Source organism: Nilaparvata lugens, chromosome 13 (assembly GCF_014356525.2).
Source record: "Nilaparvata lugens isolate BPH chromosome 13, ASM1435652v1, whole genome shotgun sequence".
Taxonomy (NCBI): domain Eukaryota; kingdom Metazoa; phylum Arthropoda; class Insecta; order Hemiptera; family Delphacidae; genus Nilaparvata; species Nilaparvata lugens.
The window spans coordinates 5,670,605-5,695,604 of record NC_052516.1 but is presented as its reverse complement, the minus strand read 5'-3'; the positions used below and the strand labels follow the sequence as shown (position 1 = coordinate 5,695,604).

General features: G+C 33.0%; 2 protein-coding genes across 8 annotated transcripts in view; one reads left to right on the top strand and one right to left on the bottom strand.

The window, feature by feature from the left end:
• Window positions 1-20,332, top strand: part of LOC120353989 (putative protein kinase C delta type homolog) — a 28,302-nt gene extending 7,970 nt beyond the window's left edge. The window contains exons 2-8 of the mRNA XM_039439668.1: window positions 1,798-2,012; window positions 3,000-3,173; window positions 5,446-5,600; window positions 8,037-8,175; window positions 11,532-11,720; window positions 12,830-12,970; window positions 16,742-20,332. Coding sequence (XP_039295602.1) covers window positions 1,798-2,012; window positions 3,000-3,173; window positions 5,446-5,600; window positions 8,037-8,175; window positions 11,532-11,720; window positions 12,830-12,970; window positions 16,742-16,888 — 1,160 coding nt within the window. The 3' untranslated portion in view covers window positions 16,889-20,332. The remainder of the gene's footprint in view (window positions 1-1,797; window positions 2,013-2,999; window positions 3,174-5,445; window positions 5,601-8,036; window positions 8,176-11,531; window positions 11,721-12,829; window positions 12,971-16,741) is intronic.
• LOC111044266 (adenylate cyclase type 8) overlaps window positions 1-25,000 on the bottom strand; it is a 510,898-nt gene that overhangs the window by 93,008 nt on the left and 392,890 nt on the right. The window lies entirely within an intron of this gene.

Below are 25,000 nucleotides of genomic sequence, written 5' to 3'. Positions count from 1 at the left end.
GTATGAATTTGATCAAAATCGTTGGAGCAATTTTCGAGAAAATCGCGAAAACCCCAGTTTTTGATAACATTTTTGCCAAATTAGCCGCCATCTTGAATTGTATTTGATTGGAATTGTTCTTGTCGGATCCTTATAGTGTAAGGACCTTAAGTTCCAAATTTCAAGTCATTCCGTTAATTGGGAGATGAGATATCGTGTACACAGACACACATACACTCATATACACACACACACACACACACACACATACAGACCAATACCCAAAAACCACTTTTTTGGACTCAGGGGACCTTGAAACGAATAGAAATTTAGAAATTGGGGTACCTTAATTTTTTTCGGAAAGCAATACTTTCCTTACCTATGGTAATAGGGCAAAGAAAGTAAAATCTTTGAATTTCTATTGAACATTTATTGATACAACCGAAACCGGTCTTTCTAAGTATCAATAAATCTTTGGTTTTTGACAATAATTTTTTTTTTTTATTCAATAAGAATAATTATCACAATATCAAATTTTCAACTACACAAGAAACAAAACTATTCTAAATCCAAATTATGATAATGGATAGCATATCAAAAAATATGTTATGTTTTCACTTATGACTTTGGAGATAACATATATTTTATCACAGCAATAGGGGCATTTGAGTTTGATTTTTTCGGAGAAGTTAATGAGGGAGATATTCATCTTAAATATCACAGAATTATCTCAGGGATGTAAGGTGATGAATTCTAGAACTATAATAGATTTTAAGATTAAGAGTTGATGAAGGAGAGAGCTTTAGCAAATAAATTTTCAGCAGTTCTACATTCTGTTTCTAAAACTGCGTTTACACTAGAGTTGTCAACTGAGTTTCCAATAAACTGCAGCAATTTGTTGTCAATTTCTTTGAAAGCACAACAGCATGATGTCGTCAACTTGTGGAAATGATTGCTTACAACATTTTTTTGTTTCTCATCCAGTTTTTGGTAGAGAGTTAGTGGGGAGGATATTTTTAATATTCTTTCCGAAGAATGGACATTGATATGTCCAAAGCTCCGCCAATTTATGTAGATGCATAACAATATGATTATTATCTATAGTTATTATTTTACAAATTGCTTTTTCATATCATATACAGTTCAATAATTATTTTCTTAGTCCATATTATGTAAATTCATCTATGATTTTGCTGTATTGTAAGCTATTGTATATAAGTGTATAAGCCAGTATATATTGTAATCTACATAAATAAAGTACTCAATCAATCAATCAATCCAGTTAGGGAAACACTAAGGTCTGGTTGCACAACAGCCGGTTGAATTTTGACCGTGATTGATTTCACGAGAACCAATCAGAGAAAGCGTTTTTGAAAAGACGACTTCTCTGATTGGTTCTCATGGAATTAATCACCGTTAAAATTCAACCGGTTGTTGTGCAACCGGCAATAAAAATGTTGCCAACAAAATTGTCCTCATTTACAAGTCCACGCCGACTACGCTCTCTGGGCAGAAAATTTGAACAATTTATTATAACATGGAGCTAAGTATAGTAATGTTGTTAGAATGACGTAAAAATACATATTCTACAAATCTTATCAATAATTCAATAGCAAATGAATAGATAACAATAACAAACTTGTGAATAAATAAATGATTGTAGTCTAATATTTTGCAGGAAGCTCAGTAGTAATGTTGTGAGTATGCCGAAAAAATACATATTCAACAGATTACAAATAAATAAATAAGAATAGCAAATTTATAGATGAATAACAATAACAAACTTTTGAGTAAATAGATGATTGTGATATTTTGCAGGATCAGCAGAATCACGCGACCGTAGTTCAGGATCTCCTCTGCGTCAATTGAGCGACTCGTCTTTGGGCTTAGGTGGGCTGAACGATGTGGTCACCAGTACAGAGGTGTCCCGGTGTCGCGTTACCCCACCCGCTACCACCCTACCCCGCTTCCGGAAGTACTCCATACAGGACTTCCAGTTTCTCAAGGTCCTTGGCAAGGGGAGTTTCGGGAAGGTAGGTCGTGAAATTCCAAATATCATCAATTATTAAGATCAATAAATTATCATAAACAGTTATTATAGTTGAATTTTCATCCCAAGAGTTTGAAAATCGCTTCCCTGTGGCTCGGAACCCACCTTTAGTGAGGCACATGTTATAATGGCAGTATTTGATTTTCATTGGTGTTGCTATCCTTGTCTGAAATTAGACAAAGCAGACAGCGCTTTCCTAAAACTGATGATATTATAGAGGTCGTGGCGCTGTTTGGAAAAAGTGTGAAAGAGTGCCCTGAGGCCCGGTTGCACAAAAGCCGGTTAAATTTTTACCGTGATTAATTTCACAATAATCAATCAGAGAAGGCCTCACAAACGTGAGTAAAAGCTGATAGCTTTTAATCATGAAAATTAGGCTGCTTTGTCTTAATTTGAGTATTTGAAAGAGTGATCATACAAGCAGTTGTTAATGGAAAGAAAAATTGATGATAATAATAATACTCTTTACATAGTTTATAGTCTTATTAGATAGTCAAAAATAGTCTTTATAGTTCATATTTGGAATAGTTTCAAATTTTGGAAATACATGTACCTTGATAAACATAAAGGAGTGGGTACAAACGTATGCGTCACGAACAAGCGCAATTTACTTTTCATCAGCTGATATTCTATTCTTATTATATCTCTATTTGTACACGCAGAAACAAAAATAGATAATTATATAATTGCCTTTATTTATCACACTTTGAATTATCACAAGTGTTGTAGGCGAAGTTGAGACAATTAGAGCCCCCTCTTCCATTGAAGTACGCAGATTATGATAAGCTCATTAAAAGCGAAATGTGCGTATTCGTGGCACACAAGTCTGTACTAACAACAACATATGTATCTAAAAACAACAACAAGATTACAGCTCCTAAAAATTATTGAAAGAATGAATAGAATAGTTTCTACTCAATTTTATCAATAATAGTTCTATTTTTACTTATTCTTGCGTGGTTTTTTTCAGGTTTTACTGGCGGAACTAATAGGCACCGAATGCTATTACGCGGTGAAATGTCTGAAAAAAGATGTGGTTCTGGAAGATGATGACGTGGAATGTACCCTCATAGAACGGAAGGTTCTAGCTTTGGGCACCAACCATCCATATCTTTGTCATCTGTTCTGTACTTTCCAGACTGAGGTGAGTCAACAATCATCACTCATTAGATTCCTCATCACTTATTATCCATTACTCATTACGTATTCATTTCAAATCACTAATTATTCATTACATACTGAATTGGGGAATTTATTCCCCAAACGGTCCTTTTTCACTACTTCGTGACTGGACTATTACTGGATTACCGCTGTTTATTGCTATACTAGCAGATAACCCGTGCTCAAAAAGGGTTCAATTGAAAACTTGACAAACTGAAAATTCGATGTACTGGAATCTTGGAGAGTTCAAAATAGGCCTATAACCATCCTCGGTAAATCAAGAATCTATATGCAAAATTTCAAGCTATTTAGTTGAGTAATTGAGACGTGATGATGCGTCATTCGTGAATTTCCCATCCCATACGTGTATAAGCAAACTCTTTCCTTTATTTTATTATAGATTACTAGAATAGAAAACTTAAGAGTATTAATAGAAAATTCAAATTCAAAATAAAGTAAGATTCAATACAAGTAGAATAGGACTGATAACAGGAACAAAAATAATAGTTCCTCTCTTGAATTCTATTGGTGGAAGCCTATTTGAACGTCGACCAATCACGAGCAAGTACAATTCCTCTCATCACTTGCTCAGTACAAGGCCACGCCCACAACGCTCTCTTATTGGCTGACGCTTCCTCTTTATAATAGAACTCTATTTTGTTGAATTGTTCTCAAGTTCAGCACTATAGTGAACCATGAAAAAATAGTTCAATTGATATTTGAAATCATATTCTAGCCTGTGTATTGATTGAGAGATCATTTATGTAATTATTATTCTCCTATGCATCAGAATATTAATTAATGATTCGTTTTGATGTATCTACACAGTTCTTCAATAGTCAGCACAACGGTATTTAGATAAAAACGGTAGGGGTCATGAAATGTGTGCGCAGTGGCCAGCCAGCTAGATTGCGTCATCGCCACCAACCGAGGTTTTCAACACCTATTGGCAATTTATTGCACTTATTTGTTAAAAACAGATGATTGGATATAAAATGACGTCAGCTACACCGGAAATTTAGCACAAATATGCGCGTGACACCTACCGTCTTCTTCTACAAACCGTGGTCAGCACTATAGTAACCATGAAAAAATAGTTCAATTGATATTTGAAATCATATTCTAGCCTGTGTATCGAGAGATCATTCAATCATTCATGTAATTAAGCATCAGAATATTAATTAATGATTCGTTTTGATGTATCTACACAGTTCTTCAATAGTCCTGTAAATAGAAGTAGACTTTTGGCAATTTAAAGTTTTGTAGTATTTATAAGATTGATATTAGCCTATTTAAAATTTGATTTGACCTATGATTTCTTTCCAACATACCTTTGCTGTCTCACCTGTTGTTCGTAATGATCATTTGTAATCATTCAAAAAGAAAACATAAAAATTTCTTGATAAACCTGTCTCTCTCTTCTTAGTTTTTTTTTCTTTTCCTCTCAATTATTATTTTTAACCGCTAATTCTGAGTTGTTTTTTTTCTCATTTATTTTTCCCAACTTCACTTTCAACTACTATTGGATTCTATTATTTTCCTCTTGAGTTAGTGCAGATGCATAGATGATAAAGATGCATAGACTCACATGCAGAGCTAGTGTCGTACTTGGAATTGAAATCGGCCATTGAGGGGGCAACCTATAAGATTATTATATACCAATGCCTTTGTAATCTATAATATTACAAACATATAGATATAATATCTCGTGCTAAAATACCCCAATGGCGGTCTTCAATTTCAAGTAAGAGCTATCATTGGAAAGGCATAGGCATTGTGGGTCTATATCTCTTTAAGGTCTTTGAGTTAGTGTACTGTACTTTTAGTTGCATAGATTAACATTTATTATTATGTATTCTTCTATATTATACACTGTTTTGTAAATCTCATTAGCGTTTCTCTTTGCTGTAAAGTGTTGTATTATAATGTTTTGTTTTTGTTTATTTTGGGAGATAAAATAAAAAAAAAATTCTCGTATGCATCAGATATTAATAATTATTACTACCAAGTAACTCGTGCTCTGCAAGGATCTGATTAAAAACTTGACATGATGAAATATCTTGGAGACTTTGAAATAGAGCTATAATCATTTTTGGCAAATCAAGAATCAATATGCAAAATTCCAAGCTACTCAGCTGAGTAGTTGAGACGTGATGATTCGTCATTCGTGGATTTTCAATCCCCTACGTGTATAAACCAGTTTCCTCTTTTATTATAGTGTACATTATTGATTTGTTTCCATTATACATTTGCAGTCCCACCTGTTCTTCGTGATGGAGTACCTGAACGGTGGGGATCTGATGTTCCACATCCAACAGTCGGGTCGCTTCGACGAGGGCAGAGCTCGCTTCTATGCCTCAGAAATCGTTTCCGGGTTGATGTTCCTACACAAAAAAGGCATTGTCTACAGGTAAATGTCATCATTTTCTGACCAGAATCAGACTGAATAAGTGCCAAGCCACATGGAGCGTTTTTCAGGCGTTTTCGCACTGGCGGTGATCGAGTCGGCAGAGCAGGAAACTCTCCTATTGGCTGATTATCAGCTGATTCGGTATTATAAGCCTATTATGATGATGAGGAGATGAATAATAATACAAACGTTTTCATTCATGATGATTTTATGAATGGACCAATGAACAAATGAATAGATGAAATGAAATGAGAGAGAGAGAAAGAGAGAGAGATTGATTGATTGATTGATTGATTCAGTACTTTATTTATGTAGATTACAATTATTATTATTATTATTATAATTTTATGGCCTTCATTGGACCACTGTAGTCAGTATCTTCCACCTTTACTCCGTCCTCTCTCAGCCCAATATTTCTTCATTCGTTCAGAAATTAATTCCTTTCCTCGTCCGAAATCACTCTTCCCATTCTGTGTCTGACTTTGATCTGCAGTCTGGTCTGTTTGTCCTTCAGGATTCTGATGTTGTCCGACTTGTTCTTCAAATCTTCGAATGTTATATTCAACTCTCTCGTATCCTCCTTGAGTTCGTCAATCCATTTTATATTTGTTTTACTTTTCCACAACTTTTCAATAATTCTTCTGCTTAGTCTGTCCTCCGAAGCTCTAATCAGGTGACCGAAGAAAGATATTCGCTTTTTTTTTATTGTACTTGTGACAGGTTCAATTTCTTTGTAAACAGTTTCGTTGGAAGCTAATCTCCAGTGTCCATCTACTTGATAGTTCTTGTTAATACAGGTTCTGATGATTCTTCTTTCGATTTTTAGTAATTTGTCTATTGCGATGGTATTGGTAGTTTTAAAGATGGTTTCACTTGCGTAAGTTATTACCGGTTGAGTGACTGTCTTGTAATGCTTCAATTTTGTGGCTATTGATAGTGATTTCTTGTTGTAAGTGTTCTTTGTGGCATACTGTGCTCTTCTCAACTTATTCAGTCTACTGTCCCACGTTCGATTCTCATTGAGATTACAATATATACTGTCTTATACACTTATATACAATAGCTTACAATACAGCAAAATTATAGATGAATTTACATGATATAGACTAAGAAAATAATTATTGAACTGTATATGATATGAAAAAGCAATTTGTAATATAATAACTATAGATAATAATCATATTGTTATGCATCTACATAAATTGGCGGAGCTTTGGACATATCAATGTCCATTCTTCGGAAAGAATATTAAAAATATCCTCCCCACTCTACCAAAACGTTAATTTCGTTATTTAAATCAAGGATTTATTTATTAATGGAAATAATGTAAAAGTTTTAATCAATATGAATATTAAAGAGAAAAAAAACAGAAAATTGATAGAGTAAAAAAATTATATAGGTAGATAAGATCAAATTATTGATTAATAAAATGAAGTAGGCTGAAAGTAGTAAGGGTAATCAACTTTCAGTAATATACAGCAGTGGCAGTGGATAATTAAAATAACATGAGTTCATATAATATATATACAATTCATTCTATAACAGGTTTAAAGGTTTGTATTTGTTGGATGGGTGGGGGATGGTTGTCATGTGATCGTTCTAGGGCCGGACAGTTTCAGTCATTTGTTCCAAAAGATGTTTTTTTAAAGTCAGGATGAAGCTCGCTCGGTTCTCGATGGACCTGATAGAAACAGGAAGTGCATTCCATGCACGACAGGCACTGACTAAGAAGGATTTTGTGAAAATACTAGTTCGATGATTGGGTATCCTTAAAGTACTTTCTCCGGTTCTAGTATGTGTAGCATCTATCCTCCTACCTTCAGAGACAAATTTGAAATCATCTTTAAAATGGTTCGGATTACCGTATTTCAAGATATCTCTAACAAGCTTGACTATTCGAAAAAGCCTCTGATCGGGAAGCTTTAATGTTTAACTAGCAATGTGGGCTGGGGTGATATGATCATGGCGTTGGAGAGAGTAGACGAAACGTAGACAATAATTTTGGCAACGCTGTAGTTTATCATTCAGAGTGACTTGCATATCGTTAAGAACAGAATTACAATACATTAAATGTGGGAAGATGAGAGATTGAACCAATAATAATTTAATGTTTCCAGGGAGTATATCGTGCATTTTCTTCAATGCATGCATGGCTGAGAATACCTTTTTACAAGTTTTGTTCACTTGTTCTGACCAGTCAAGAGTATTATTCATAATAGAGAGAGAGAGAGAGAGGGAGAGAGAGAGAGAGTGATGAAACTTGAATCAACTGTTAAACATATATACTAAGAACCTACTTTCTACTTACTATAGCCTTGTCAAAATTAATATTATCTAAACTTCATTTACAGATTTGAATAGCCTACTTAGTTTTTCGTGAATTTCATATTCATTTTATCAGAATACCTCTGTTATACCTGGTTTTCTATTTTGCAGAGACTTGAAACTGGACAATATCCTGTTGGATTTTGACGGTCACGTGCGCATAGCTGACTTCGGTATGTGCAAACTGCAGATCTACCTTGACAGAACGGCCGACACATTCTGTGGTACACCTGACTATATGGCACCTGAGGTAGGCCTAATAAAAAATACTCTCCAATCTGAATTATTAAAGCCTAAGCTTCCAAATAATACAAGTTTTATCAAACTGTCTTATAATAGTAAGTTATTAGTCTATAATCTTCAAAACGAGTTGAATAATTGTGTATCTTTTTGGATGCAAAACGTTGCTCACAAAAAGATAAAAAGAGCATCTGTTGGTTATGGAATGATATATTAAAGCTTCTTGTGTATTTTTTTGGATGCAAAATGTTGCTTCTGAGAAGGTACAAAGAGCATCACTGTTTGCTTATGAAAAGATACATTAAACCTCCTTGTGTATCTTTTCGGATGCAACAAGTTTGCTCCCAAGAAGATAGAAAGAGCATCTGTTGCTTATGGAGAGATACATTAAAGCTACTTGTGTATCTTTTTGGATGCAACACGTTGCTTCCAAGAAGATACAAAGAGCATTTCTTGCTTATGAAAAAATACATACTCCAATCTGAATTATTAGAGCCTAAGCTTCCAAATAATACAAGTTTTATCAAACTCTCTTATAATAGTGAGTTATTAGTCTATAATCTTTAAAACGAGTTGAATACAAAGAGCATCTGTTGCTTATGGAAAGATACATTAAGGCTCCTTGTGTATCTTTTTTGATGTGAAATGTTGCTTCTGAGAAGATACATAGAGCATCTGCTGCTTATTGAAAGATACATTAAGGCTCCTTGTGTATGTTTTCGGATGCAAAACGTTGCTTCTGAGAAGATGCAAAGAGCATCTGTTGCTTATGGAAAGATATATTAAAGCTTCTTGTGTATTTTTTGGATCCAAATAATACAAGTTTTATCAAACTGTCTTATAATAGTAAGTTATCAGTCTATAATCTTTAAAACGAGTTGAATAATTGTGTATCTTTTTGGATGCAAAACGTTGCTTCTGAGAAGATGCAAAAGAGTTTCTGTTGCTTATGGAAAGATACATTAAAGCTCCTTGAGTGTATATTTTCGGATGCAACACGTTGCTTCTGAGAAGATACATAAAGCATCTGTTGCTTAATGAAATATACATTAAGGCTCCTTGTGTATCTTTCTGGATGCAAAACGTTGTTTCTGAGAAGATGCAAAAGAGTTTCTGTTGCTTATGGAGAGATACATTGAAGCTATTTGTGTATCTTTTCGGATGCAACACGTTGCTTCTGAGAAGATACATAGAGCATCTGTTGCTTAATGAAATATACATTAAGGCTCCTTGTGCATGTTTTCGGATGCAACCCGTTGCTTCCAAGAAGATGCAAAAGAGTTTCTGTTGCTTATGGAGAGATACATTGAAGCTCATTGTGTATCTTTCTGGATGCAGAACGTTGCTTCTGAGTAGATGCAAAAGAGTTTCTGTTGCTTATGGAGAGATACATTAAACCTCCTTGTGTATCTTTTCGGATGTAACACATTGCTTCTGAGAAGTTACAGAGAGCATCTGTTGCTTATGGAAAGATACATTAAAGCTCCTTGTGTATCTTTTCGGATGCAACGCGTTGCTTCCAAGAGGATACAAAAGAGCATCTATTGCTTATAGAAAGATACATTTTCAAGAACTTTGGATGTTTTTGAACGGGTAATATTGTAGTCTAGTGGGCCTCCGCCTATAGGCAGGGCTACAGGACCCGGACTATAAATTAGGGTTTGAATTTGAAGCAGCATTCTTGGGCGAATACCTGTTGTTTTCAGCTGAAGCACCTATATTCCCTGTTGTCAATATTTGCAGTAGCATAAGTCTCCGGGGTGAATTACAGCATTTAATTTGGATTTTCGTTTAATAATAATATTATTACTTCATTGGCATTTGAATAATTGCAATATCTTAGTAATTTAGAGACTGGCTGAACGCTATCAAATGAGCGCTGCTATCCAGAGATTGTCAGTAAGGGTAAGCATTCCTGACCTGCAATCAGGAGGTACTGGGTTCAATTCCCATGATAACAAATAATTTTTGAATAGTAGCGCTCATCGAATTTCCATCTAGCTGTTTACCCTGTTGTCGATATTTGCAGTAGCAGAAGTCTTTGGGGTGAATTACAGTATTTAATTTGAATTTTCGTTTAATAATAATATTATTGATTCATTAGCATTTAAAAAATTGCAATATCTCAGTAATTTCCATCTGTAGACTGGCTGGCCGCTATATGACTCCGTATAAAATGAGCGCTGCTATCCAGAGATTGTCAGTTTGGTGTAAGGGTAATCATTCCTGACCGGCAATCAGGAGGTACTGGGTTCGATTCCCATGCTGACAAATAATTTTTGAATAGTAGCGCTCATCGAATTTCCATCTAGCTGTTTACCCTGTTGTCGATATTTGCAGTAGCAGAAGTCTTCGGGGTGAATTACAGCATTCAATTTGGATTTTCGTTCAATAATAATTATTTTGCCACACTGCACAGAAAGCAGCTGTTTTCAGTCCCTACGTAGATCTGAAAGACATTGTTTGCAGACGACTCTCGTCTGACGTCAGAACAGGTTTCTTTCCGGCCCAGGCCGGAAAGAGTACCCTTTCCAGCCGCTAACATGGAACTAAGAAAGTTGATCAACAAACAGCTGATCAAAAGACTTTTCATTTTTTGTGTTCATTATTCAATAATTAAACATTTATAATAATATCATCTTATTGTCATTTAAAAGAATAAAAAAGTATAAACTAAACCTCCCACATAATTGAACAACATCTTTCAGGTTATTTAGACAAATCAGAATAAAAAATAAAAATACTTGGACAATTTCCTGATATTCAGATTACCTCAGATTTGCTAGAGCTATCACCTTCCACTTCTGCTTTCGGAAGTGCTTATTAAACAACTATTCTCATATATATATTGTTTATTTTTGTGTGTGGCGAAAAATAGCGTTCGCACCATGGGCAAAAACGTTTTTCTGGCTCTCAATCTTTTCTAGTCTTTCTAATCTTTTCGGCCTACAGCCTTGGACTTGAAACCCGATTTCGAGCCGGAAAAATCTAATTTTCTGCTCTAGGTGCAAAATATACTATTATTAAGTGTATTTATATTTTAGATGTTGAATGAAAAAGACTAAGAAATTGTCAAAAAACCACTGATTTATTGATAATTAGAGAGACCGGTTTCGGTTATTACACCATTGTCAATCTCTGATAAACTTGTCATCTCTGATGATCAGTTTATCAGAGATTGACAATGGTGTAATAACCAAAACCGGTCTTTCTAATTATCAATGAATCAGTGGTTTTTTGACAATTTCTTAGTCTTTTTCATTCAATATGAATAATTACCACAATATCAACTTCTCAACCACACAAAAAGTGAATATATTAGATGAATGAATAAATGAATGTTTGAAATTTAAAATGTTGTTGTAGATAATCAAAGGCCTGGCCTACAACCAGTGCGTGGACTGGTGGTCATTCGGGATCCTCCTCTATGAGATGCTGGTCGGCCAATCTCCTTTCTCAGGATGTGACGAGGATGACCTCTTCTGGTCCATCTGCAACGAACAGCCTCACTATCCACGGTTCCTGTCCAAGGAGTCCAAGTTGATCCTAAGCCAGGTCAGTAGATTAGAATTGGATTAGATTGGAACATTAGATCAAATTAGATTGAATTAGATCCACGAGGTGCTCTAAAGAGAATGATACTTTCTGGTCTATATGTAACGAATGACCTCATCCACGCTTCTTGTCCAAAGAATTCAAGTTGATCCTCAACCAGATAATTGAAAAGTAGCATCAAAATCGATCTGAAGAGTTAACTCAAGCTGATTACTGTCTTATTATGCTATTTTTTCTTTATGGTTGTACGTAAACAACCCAAACTTCATGTCATTTGAACGAGCGTCAGCGAGTTCTTACTTTCGAATTACTAAAGGCCAAAGTCTTTGTCCGTCTGTATGTTCTACAATAGCTTCAGAAAGAATTGATCAATCAGCTTTAAATTTTGAAAAAGTATTCTTTGAACCTTTTCACAGGTCAAGTTCGCTGTACAACAAAATTGACTCACTCATTCGCCTTTTTCGAAGATAAAGATAACATTGAAAATGCATAAGAAAAAAAATTGTGATTTGATCAGCTGAAGAATTCATCGCATGCAATTGCTACAGTTTTCCATTCATTCATCCATAGAATCATAGAATCAGCTGACGCTATTTGGATGCTATCATACAGATAGTCCTTTATGTCCCGACACATGATTTCAGCTGGTTAATATACAACATAATTTACAACAACAAACTGATACGGGTTGAGATATCAATGTGCGGTTTTCGTTATTCATTTTTACTTGGAACTCTGCATCGAAATTATGTATTACACTGATCACCTTCTCATTCAAATTCAAACAAATGAATTCGGTTTCATAAGAGGGTCAAAGATGTTAAAGCGATAGAGTAATTTTTGAAGAGTATTTTTTATTTCAAATATAGGATCTATAATTAAGCCTACTGTCTATTTTTTCTTGTAAGAGGAATATTTAGCTGTTTCCATAACTTTCACTAACTCTGTGTAATTAAAAGTTGCGGGTCTCAAGGATTACAATATGAGCAAAGTTTATGAGCGAGTTCTCCAACCAAGGCGGTCACTAGTATATTTGTTGATCAATAAAATTATCCTCATTCTCTTCTACATGATAAATCATTAATTTTTTCATAATTTTTCTGTTTCAGTTGCTGGAAAAGGACTCCAGTCGACGACTGGGTTCCTCAGAGCTGAGCGGTCGTGAGGTGACGTCACACGTATTCTTCCGTGACTGGGATTGGCCCCGGCTGGAGAGACGGCAGCTGGATCCACCCTTCAAACCCAGAGTAGTCAGTTGTCGATTTTTCGCTACCTTTTTGCCACACTAATCACTCTGTGGGAGACACTACATTAGTAGATAATATGCTCTGGTTCGGCCGACAGTGGATTGAGAGGGAAAATAATGATCTGGCAACGTTGCGGTGCTAGAAAAGGATAGCGCAATCCGCGTTGTTGCGTTGTTGGATGATAGACAAGGATAGCAACACCAATGATAATCGAATACTGTCATTATAACGTGGGCCTCACTATAGTCATTTTGTGACTATTAATATAATGGTTTTATATGACCATTATCATGATTTTATGCAACTAGAGTAGGTACTATTTCATTGATGTCTATGACTATAATTATCACCTAATTCAACTTCAATTAGGCTACCTATTAATTCAGAATAAATTATTATTTCTTGTAGTTTAGATATTTAGATTGTTACATTTTTAACACAGAATACAGCAATACAATAATAAATTATGGTGGTTTTCTCTGATTTGTAAAATAATATTTAAAACACCTACTGAAGTTCCTCCTCAGGAGCGAAATGCATACCTCAATTATTCAAGAAAATTAAGTAGTGTTTTCCAAATATTTACAAAATCTAACACAGTGTCTCAACTACAACAAAGTTAGTAATAGTGTTTCGTCATGGAAAGCAACATCCATTATTCCTTAATCACTCACTGTTGGTTGAAAAGAGCACTACAAGGTATGAAAAACAACAACTCGTCTCTGCATTTTGCCGCACCAATATCAATAATAACCGTGAATTTTAGTTTCAAAAGCAGAATGCCAGTCTATACATTGTTCGAAACTGAAAAAATTGCATGTTCAATACTCACATGCACATTATTTCCATAATACACAGCTCTTGTATTTAACATGTAAAATAGCAGACTTGGCTATAACCGTGCCAATGTTATAGAGAGCAGTAAGAACTATAATTAATAGGCTTCAATATGATGTTAATGAGCTATCACAAACTTTATTTGTAAAGTACAAAAATAATTTTTACTTCAAGTAGGCCTACATAGTACAAAAGTACAGAAATCATTTCATAGATTAAGAAATGAGGATTTTCATTTATTATGCATATGGTGAGATCCACGTTATAATGACAGTGGATTAAAATGGGAGAACAGCGTTGCCGATTCTCCATCTTTCTACATTGTCAAGAACAGATTTGGCATCGTTGCGGAGCAAGAAAAGGATAGTACCACCTGCTTTGTCGAATGATAGACAAGGATAGCAACACCAAAGTTGATCAAATACTGTCATTATAACGTGGACCTCACTATAGATTATAACATGGTAGAATATAATATCATGGGAAGTTATCAATGGAACATACATCATTTAATATAATATATAATGGGATTTGAATTGTTAGGCTGTAGAATATCTATTCCAGACTGTAGAATTTTTATTTCTAGGCTGTAGAATTTTTATTTGCTACTTTATTCAAACATGATGAGCATTTAGGCTATTATTCAAACCTCTAGGTATAACTTTAGGAGTTGTTATATCATATCCAGCATATTAGACGATTTTCCATTGGAATCAATTCAATCAATCTGATAATTTATTAGCCTATAATCAACCATAACTGACTAGACTAGAATCTTCTAATGCATCTTTAGATAAGAAGTTCACATAAACAATGCATTTGGCATGATTTTTGTGAATATGGGCACAAAACTAAAACATTGTTAGTTGGAATTGTGTCTTTCTATAATCTGTTCAGTTTCATTCTGATTGTAAATAGTTTTAGAATTTAAAAAAATCAAGTTTTAGAGCATTCAATCTTATTATAACATGGCTGGAGTGATTGTATAAAAATTTAATAATGCTCAATTACCATCTCTAATAAAAAAATCTAAATTAAAGATATGTGGCATGTTCAAAAAGACTACCGCCGTTTTGTATCGTGAGAATCTGAGTATTTATACATTGAAACATACACTATGATTCTCAACTATGAATGATTGGGGAAGGAACAACAGGCTTAAAGCCCAAAACTGTTCCTTTCCCAATTTAGATAGAAATTGTCCAAAAATAGGTTATGTTTACTTTATGTGAAACTTTCGACGGAAATGAGCACTCTTATCATTAGAAAAATACAGTAAGAAAAAAGTTCTTTCATTTAATGAAAATGAATAAAGAAATCTTCATCCAATGACAAGTACATAACAGAATAGCAATAATCAAATACGGTATTGAATTCAACAAAAATTCGTAGGTACAGTCAGTAAAGTCAATACTGTTTGCTAAAGAATGAACTTTGTCTGCAAACAGGAGCATATCTCATAATTGAAAATAAAATCGGGAATTCTCTTAGCATACACAAATGAGATAATATAAATTGAAAATTATTTTCTCAAATTTTTATTGATCGCCAAGTCATGGATGTGTAACCGGTGATATCTTTAACCCTACACCACACCTGACATCATTTCTGTAACATTTCTGTGTTCAACAAACAGTAAAATCAAAGTTCATTCCAGTTCAAAAACCTGAAAAATAATATAAGATACACAAAAACAACTACAATACTACCCTCTCAATATCACACTATTACAGATGTGACAAAATGTTTCTTTCAGTCAATGAATTTCTACAAATTGGACTATTTTTTCTAAACCGTAACAGCAGTTCATGTAGGTTACCGTACGGTACGGTACTACAAAACATTGAAACAATATCCACATTGTGGACAATATTTGCAAAAATAGATAGTAGATACAATTACAGTGATGATGGTTTCTCGATCCATTCCGAGCTTCGATGTATAAAACACTTTTTTATGTATTTATAGGAATTTTGTTGCATATTTCCTATAATACAATAGTTATTTGTGCAACTAGTGCGCAAAGTGACAGTTTGCTGCACCGAAAGAAACGTTTACGCCCGAGCCGTAGGCGAGGGCGGAATGGTTTGTTGTGTGCAGCAGAGGAACTTTGCGCACGTATTTCACATTAAGTTTTTCCTACAGTTACCATTGAATATGAAAAGTGGGTAATTATGGGTAAAATTGCCTGAAATCCATCAAATGTTTTTCTGTGTAATTTTATTATTGATAAAAACCTTAATCCTAAAATCCTAAAGTCCTCGTTGTCGTTGGTTATAATATATAATGAATAATAATTAGCGCGTTGTGCTTGGTTGCACCTCTGCTCACTATAGCAGCCACAGCAGTCACTGTTACCAACTTCATTTTGATTTTGCTGCACTGTTGCTCCATATAACCTACTAAGTATTTTGCGTTGCCATGTTGCAAATCTGGAGTGCAGAAAAATTTTTCCCGCACTAGAGCGGAAAAGTGATTCTTTGCGTTCTGTAATCAGTGCAGCAAATGGCCACTTTTCAACGTAACTGTAGGAAAAATACATTGTACTGGATGTAAAAGCTGCCAAACACATGTTAAACACGCGTGGAAAATAGCAGATGATTCGGCCACATATTTCACACGACATGCAGTCGTGTATTTCACTGCGCGTCATGTGAAACACATGAAAAGAAGTATAACAATATCACAATTTAATTATACTATGTTATACTGTATTTTGAATTGTCTTCTTTCTACAATGAATTCTAATGTAAGCAGCATCAAATTTCATATGTATAAGCAACAAACAAATTACATACAAGTAACGAATGAAAACTATGCTGGAATGTTTTCTATTTTCTAATTTATTTAGTGTACCTATGGCAGATAAACAACAAAAAATAGTCTCAAATCCCTATAAATATTATTCTCTAATATTTGTCTTTATTGTGTTTTCAGCGTCATCCCTTAGACGTGCAATACTTCGATAAGGCGTTCACCAATGAGCGACCGCGTTTGACGCCGATTGACAAGTCAATCCTACAATCCATGGACCAGACCCAGTTCCAGGGTTTCAGTTACACCAATCCGAACGTGACCAAGTGACTCTGTTGTGCCTTCTGCTGGAACAAACTTAGTTGAAGGTTTTTCAGTGGGAACATACGTTGTTCCGAAATACTACAAAATTGGTGATCAGTAAGTGACTTTGTTGTGCCTTATTACTTGAAGGTTGAAGTAGGAACAGACTTTGTTCCAAAATACAACAAAATTGGTCAGTTGAATCCCACTTTGACAAAGTGATTTTGTAGTGGTTTTAGCATTCTAATGCTGGGACACACCAGCTTGTTGGAGATGCTACCGTATAGCTGGAACAGACTTTGTTCCGAAATACTAAAAACGGTACAGAATTGGTCGTTTTTGAATCTCTCAATGTGACCAAGTGAAATATTCGTTGTACTTTATTCTGGGAAAATCGTATAATTGTTGATGGTTCGATTATGAGAGCAAACTCTGTTCTGAGAAACTCCAAAGTTGGAGACTTGGAGAAATTATAAATCTTAATAATATTATCAAACCAAGATACTTTGTCATACGTTTGATGGAACAAAAGCTGAGTTGATAGTTGATCAATATTATTAGAACAAAAATCGTATAATTGTTGATTTGATGGTTCGATTATTAGAGCAAACTCTGTTCTGAGAAACTCCAAAGTTGGAGACTTGGAGAAATTATAAATCTTAATAATATTATCAAAGCAAGATACTCTGTTATACTTTGTTGATGGAACAAAAGCTTAGTTGATAGTTGCTCAATATTATTAGAACAAGCTCTGTTCCGAAATTCTTCAAATTTGGTCACATGAATCTTGAAGTAATAATAATAATAATAATAATATCGTGTGACCTGGCTGGCTCAGGTCTGGTGTCAGAGTTTTCAGGTCGCAACTGATCAATTTCAGGGCCTCTGACATGACCTAACGACTGCTTTTTAGGCAGCCGGGACCGACGGCTTAGCGTGTCTATCCGAAACATGAATCTTGAAGTGACCAAATGACTTTGTTGTGCTTTTGGAAAAACTTTGTTTCAAAATAGCCTATTTTAGCTGGAATCAACTATTGTTTTGAAAATAGTTCAGTTGGGAGAAACTCAACTCTGGAAAACTTTGTTTTTTTGTTGGAGCACAGATAGGGAGACGAACTTAAGGAAATACTCAATTTTTCAATTTCTCTATTCTCCATTTATTCTTGCAATAAGTTAGTTATGGTACAACATTAAAATAAAGTTCAAACATTGACTATTTTGTATGAAAGTTTAGTATAATAGCCTATGGTCGTTCTTTTCAATAGGGTAATAAAAATGCAATTCAAAAGTGAGCAGTTTGTGATGGAAAACAACATTTATAAGAATAAAGAAACTTAATAGTAGAGATCTCAGTTGCAAAATATTAGCAAAGTCAGTTGAGGAATAGGCTACTTTTATTTGAAAGTAATAACTGATCTAAAAAATACTGATATTCAATTGATATGAGAAAATTACACTTTCACTATCATTTTATAAGTAGAGAGCTCATCAGTTGCTGAATATTAGCAAAGTCAGCTGAGGAATAGGCTACTTTTATTAGAAAGTAGCTGATCTGAAAAATACTGATATTCAATTGATATGAGAAAATTACACTTTCAATATCATTTTATAAGTAGAGAGCTCATCAGTTGCTAAATATTAGCAAAGTCAGTTGAGGAATAGGCTACTTCTATTTGAAAGTAACTGATCTGAAAAATACTGATATTCAATTGATATGAAAAAATGTGATAAACACTTTCAATATCATTTTATAAGTAGAGAGCTCATCAGTTGCTGAATATTAGCAAAGTCCATTGAGGAATCGGCTACTTTTATTTGAAAGTAGCTGATCTGAAAAATACTGATATTCAATTGATATGAAATGTGATACTGTATACACTTTCAATATCATTTTATAAGTAGAGAGCTCATCAGTTGCTAAATATTAGCAAAGTCAGTTGAGGAATAGGCTACTTTTATTTGAAAGTAACTGATCTGAAAAATACTATTCAATTGATATGAAATGTGATATACTTCCAATATCATTTTATTATATGATAATTTCATCAAAAGCATACATTTTGCCTCAAAAAGAAGCTATTTTTCTTCCCCAACAATAGGAAATTATTACCGCCACTTCAATAACAAAAAAAAACAGTTTATTGAGTAGCCTACTGTAGGCTACTAAACTACTATTTGATATTCACTTATTCACTGATTGATTTTCGTTTTCCAATGAGCTTGGTGATGTTGAAGTTATTTCAGAGGTCATATCTCTTCAACGGTAGCTAATTTCTCTAATCCGTTTGCAGATCCAGATTCCTCGCTTCAAGGAGCATGAGAAATCATAGTTCAAAATAATATTGCAATAAACTGAATACGGTAATTAATATCAAAGTTTAGTCGCAGATATTATCAGTTTAGTTGGAGTAGAGTTCAAATATAATGGTATGCATGAAGTTATAGAATTATTTATGTTGGAAACAAGAATTACCAAACTCTCACTGTATGAAATATTGATTATTCTTATAAAATATATTGATAACTGAAACTTAAAAACCTTAATGATTAGGCTACACACCATCCTCATATTCTGATTAGAGTTATTATCGCATGAGAATAATCTTAAGGTGCGTACAGATATACGCGCCGCGAACATGAGTAATTCACTCTTCATCAGCTGATTATATCTGTATTTTCACAGAAACGGTAAGATACAGATATAAAAAGCTTGGCATCAGCTGATTAAAAGTGAATTGCTCATGTTCGCGGCGCGTATATCTGTAGGCACCTTTAGAAATGATAATCATTGCTGGTCTAGGAACAGCTGTTTATATCATCACAACATATTACTGTTTTAGAAGAAAAATATTATTGTTACAGATAATTGCCACAGATAATAGGTTAGGAGTAAAATAATTTCAAGCCTTATTAACAAAGTTGAGAGAAAAATGTAAAGTAGGAAAGAAACAGGACAACAAAAACTCTTTGTCTATCACATGAAAGCAGAAAGTAGTGTTAACAGTCACTTATTTTGTATGCACCGCATATATTTGAATATTTTGTAGGAGATATTTCCTATTTTACGCCTTTTTTGAATAAAATGAATATTGAGTGAGTTATTACGGTCAACTGGGACACTCTTATTATTCCATAGAATACATGATGAGATAGAAAGACAACACGGAAAAAATAACGCTGGTCATTTCTTGAGTTTCTTTTCATTCAGAGTTGTCATATTTTCTTGACTTACAAACACAACTGAGAATAATTCTCAGAATTACTAGAATTATTCTAGAATAACATCATACTCTCATTTATTCATTGGAAAGAAGAACAATTTATCAGAGAAACATTAGCGTACGTAGATATCCCATGGTATAGGGAATTTATGTCGCAACTTTTACTGTTATCTCAAGCCGAAGTAAATTTCTTCACAATTTGAGAGACTACCAGCTTCACACAGCTTCATGGGAAAGAACTAAGTGTACTATCTATCGGCTTGGGATAACAGTAAAAATTGCGACATAAACACCCTATAGCATGGGATATCTACTTATGCTATCGTTTTTCTATGAATTTATTATTTGTTTGATCATCAGCTTTGGAAGGAATTTATTCATTCAGTTATTTGGAAGCAATAATTCACAAGGAATCAATAGGTATTCACTGAAAACCTTCCTAGTCCCTAAATGAATATAGCTAAAATCTTTCATACCTAAAACCTTAAATGAATACCTCATAGTATAGCTTCTCATGCAATTAATTCACAAGTCATCATTTAAATTTTTTTAGAAAAACAAAAATCAATATCACTCAAAATTCAAGCATCATGATATATGAGCAACAAAACTTTAAATCAGATCTCATATTCCTTTCACAAGAAATCCATTTATATTACATTAATATGGAATATACATAGCCAATCACATAAGAAAATGTGACTTATCAAACACATAATATAATATCGAATTTAAGTAAAAGAACTGATACAATATTCTCTTACTGGGACAAATGAATCGTATTGTTTTTCAGATTGTGAATATGATTTATATTTTTTGTTACAAAATTCATTAGATTACTTTAAATAATATGGAGGTGTGGGCGGAAATAGGATGATTGCTATAATGAACAATAATTAGTCACAGATAATGATACAATGTCATTGTTTAACAGTTCCTAGTTCAAATAATTCGTGATAAGACTTTTCAACTTCAAAACCGTTTCATTTCAAAAGTATTTAAACTTTTCACGGATCATAGGATCTCAATTGAGCATTCATTCATAGTTTCTTATAATAATAAAGAATTATTCTTATCAATTCACCAAGTATGTTATTATAATGTTTTATGCGCTTGTGTTGATGATCAAGCAGTATTCTCACTGCAGTTTGGTAATTATTACTGATTACAGACTCCAATTACATAATATTGTTCGATTATCAATTTTATGCAATGAATGAATAACTTATTTGAAGAATGTTGGATTATCTTCGAGCGTGAGCTGTTAACAATATTATTATTTCCTCCCGAATTATGTCTCTCTCCAATTACATAATAATGTATGGTTTGATTATAATTTTTATGCAATGAATGAAAAAATCATTTGAAGAATTTTAACTTATAATCTTTGAACGTGAGCTGTTAACAATTATTATTTCCTCCCAAATTATGTCAATTATTGGTTAGTGATACAGCCAAATTAAGTAAGATCAAAGAGTCAGTATTGTTTCAATGGAAAGTGTTGATATTATTATATGAGTAATGAGGACAGTTTGAAGATTTTAATGGAAAAAAAGTTATTCAAGTTGAAATAATACTGAAATATTTATCAATTATTTACAATGCAATAGATTTCTTTATGAGTCTTATATGACTATGAGTTATTATTGCTTTATCTAGCACTATTCATAGTATGAATACATATTTTCAATGAATGAGAAATATGAATACTCGAGTTATTGTGAAATATCATGTTACATGAACTTTTAAACTAGAATATTTATTTAATAATAATTGAATTCAATTTATAATATTATTGTTGTACAGTGATTGGATTATTAGGATATAAGTGTAATAGTAGGCTAAATAAGTTTTGTAAAATATCATGTGATAGTTTATTTCTGTACATTTTGAACTAGTCACTAGGATTATGAGAGCTTTATTATGATTATTTCGAATATATTATTATGAATGATAAACGTGTGAAACTTATTTCTATTAAAAAATATATACTACTATAATATAATATATTCCTTATTTCTGTTGAACTTAGTTCTTACAAACTGCGGATATTTCATCAATATTTTAACACTGCAATGTTTATTTGAGAATAAATCAAAAGCTTGATTTTCTTGTGAACGTTTTAAAAAATTGAAATGTGATGATTGATGTGTAGAATAATGGTGATACCTCAGTATGGGAATAAACTATTGAGAGATGTAGATGAACATGAAGAAAATATAAGTAGCATTTTGATAAAAAATATGGATTGTCGAAAAAACTCTTCAGGCTTTTTGAAGATATACTGCAAAATAACAATTCTTTTGCTACGTCATAATAATTATATTCATAGCAATTTGTGTTCCTAAAAATATACTATATTATAAGTAGGTCTCATCTATTGGGATTGCTTGTTTTGTTTGACTTTTTTATAGATTTATATCAGTTACAGTATGCAAGATTCAATATTGTAAATGTTGAGCCCAATCTGCAAATGATAATAATTACTGTATTTAAATTCAAGATATTCATGATAATTTCTCAAGAAACCGAAAATTATTGTCGATATTGTGTTGTGCTATTACTTGTTATTCAGCTTCATGTAAGTTATGATTAAAACATTGTAAATATTTGTGAATCTAGCTATGAGTTATTGTATAAATGAATTGAGGTACCGTATTTGTATTGAATATTATCGTTTTGTTAGTGTATTGTAATACGTTTGTTTATCATATTTTGTATCCTCTCTGTTAGTGAGGCTAGACAATTATGACTGTATTGTATATAAGTTAATCTATTTTTTGAATAAAAACGTGCAATATTGATTCTAAGTTTCAACAAATTGCTCTCAACCTATCTCTTCTAGTTCTTGATTTTCATCAATATTTTTCGTAAATAAATTAAATTCAATAATAATTGAAGTCTTTATCGCCAAAATAATTGAATAGTTCAACTTACTCATAGAAGTTTTCATAAAATCCAATTCTGCTCATGAGTGAACTTTTATAAGGATCAACATAGCAACAGTACCTATTTTTTCTTCCTAGTAGAAAAAATTCAATGAAAAAATTCAATGTATTCAATTAAAACTTTGAGCTTGACTTTGAATAAAAAGACGTATAGGTATAAAATTATTTTTTCAGTTATTTTATTGTCTCGTTTGTTGCTCAATATTGTGAATTAATTTCACAGTGGATTAGAACCTTGTATGATAATATTTAGCTATTCAGCAAACCAACTTAACATGAATAAAATCAAATATAAGTAGTTTTAATGACTATAAGAAAACGAGCTTTTGAATGAGGCGCTTCAAGAGATATCGATATTTCAACATCGATCTTTCAATCGAGAGTCGAGACGAATTGTCGACTTATCCCATATCGATATCGAACTACCGAATGAGCTGCTCATTTTTCGGAAGATTTTTTCCTGTTCAGTCACTTTCAGTAATTAGTTCTCGTTAAACATTTTTAGTAGACAAGTTTTTGTGTAATATTCTGTTTCGTAATAGATATGCCAAGACTTTGACTGCAAAATTTCATCGGTTCTCATTCAGATTGTGAAAGAGACACGAATTTTTGGGTAGGTAGACAAGGCTTGTACAGGTTAGAATTTCAATTGAATTGCCGGTTTGTATGTCCTATTAACCTCTTTACCTACATTCTTTCGTGGAGATTTTTTAGAACATCCTTTTCAATTTTTGAGCTTTGAAGTTGATGCATTCACCTGAGTTGGTTGAGGTCAAGCACGTCTATTGAGGTAAAATCATTAGTTTATTCTCTTTTCAAATTATTTTTAACCTTCAATTATTGTGTACGGTACGGTAAGTAGCTGTGCTTATTGTCTTCTATTACTTCATGAATATTTTAAATAAAGAACTTACATTCAGAAAGTTTTAAAGTCATATAATATATCTGTTTAATTATGTAAAATCGTTTCTGTGCCACTTTCTAAATGGATAGACCATAACGTACCAATAGAAATCTGACTTTGCCCTTTGTTTTTTAGTTTTAGATATGGTTTTCCAATTGATAAGGTTTGAATTTCTATGAACTACCGGCAGTTCTACTCAAATAATATAAATTATTTACAATTAACTAATAGCTCAGCCTAACTTACTTATTATTGTAGACTTATTTATCTGCTTAAATCCAAATATAACTTAGGAAAGACATTTCTGTAACTCTATGTTTATCTGGGATACTGTAGAGCAAGTTAATTATGTTTCAAATCGAATCTATTGTGAACTTATCCGAATATGAAACCAGAAAACCCAGTTTTTCTATAGTAATCTCTACGTTATAATGGTAGAATTTGATTAACATTGGTGTAGCTATCCTCGTCTATTATTCAGAAAAGCTGATAACGCTCTCTAGCTCCGCAACGCTACCAGATCGTTTTTTAACAATGTAGAAATATAAATGAACAAAATATCTAATCTCAATTATGATTATTCAATCATTGAAGAATATATTTTCTTGACGATTAAAATATAATTGATTGTTTCAAACAAAAATAAACAGTTAATATTACATCAGCTATACCGATATCAGGTATAGCCTACTGCTGACAGTGGCAAGGCATCAGAGAATCAGCAACGTTGTTCTCCTATCTTTCTCCACTGCCATTATAATGTGGACCTCACCATAGTACCTTTTCTATTCTCTTTGATATAATATTCTATGTTGCCTTATAAAACTCTCAAGTATCCCTATTGAAATAAATAGGCTACATTTTTAAACAAAAATATAAATCTGAGTAGGCCTACCCTTTTAAATTATTTTATTACATGTTTCGGCTACTAAAAGGGTACTCAAATTAATATTATTATTTATATTAAAAGTAGCCCCACAGAAAAAAGACGATAAGATGCATTTTTAACTATCAATTTTTCAAAATTCATTTATCTTAAATATGTGTTTTTCTGTTTCACAACC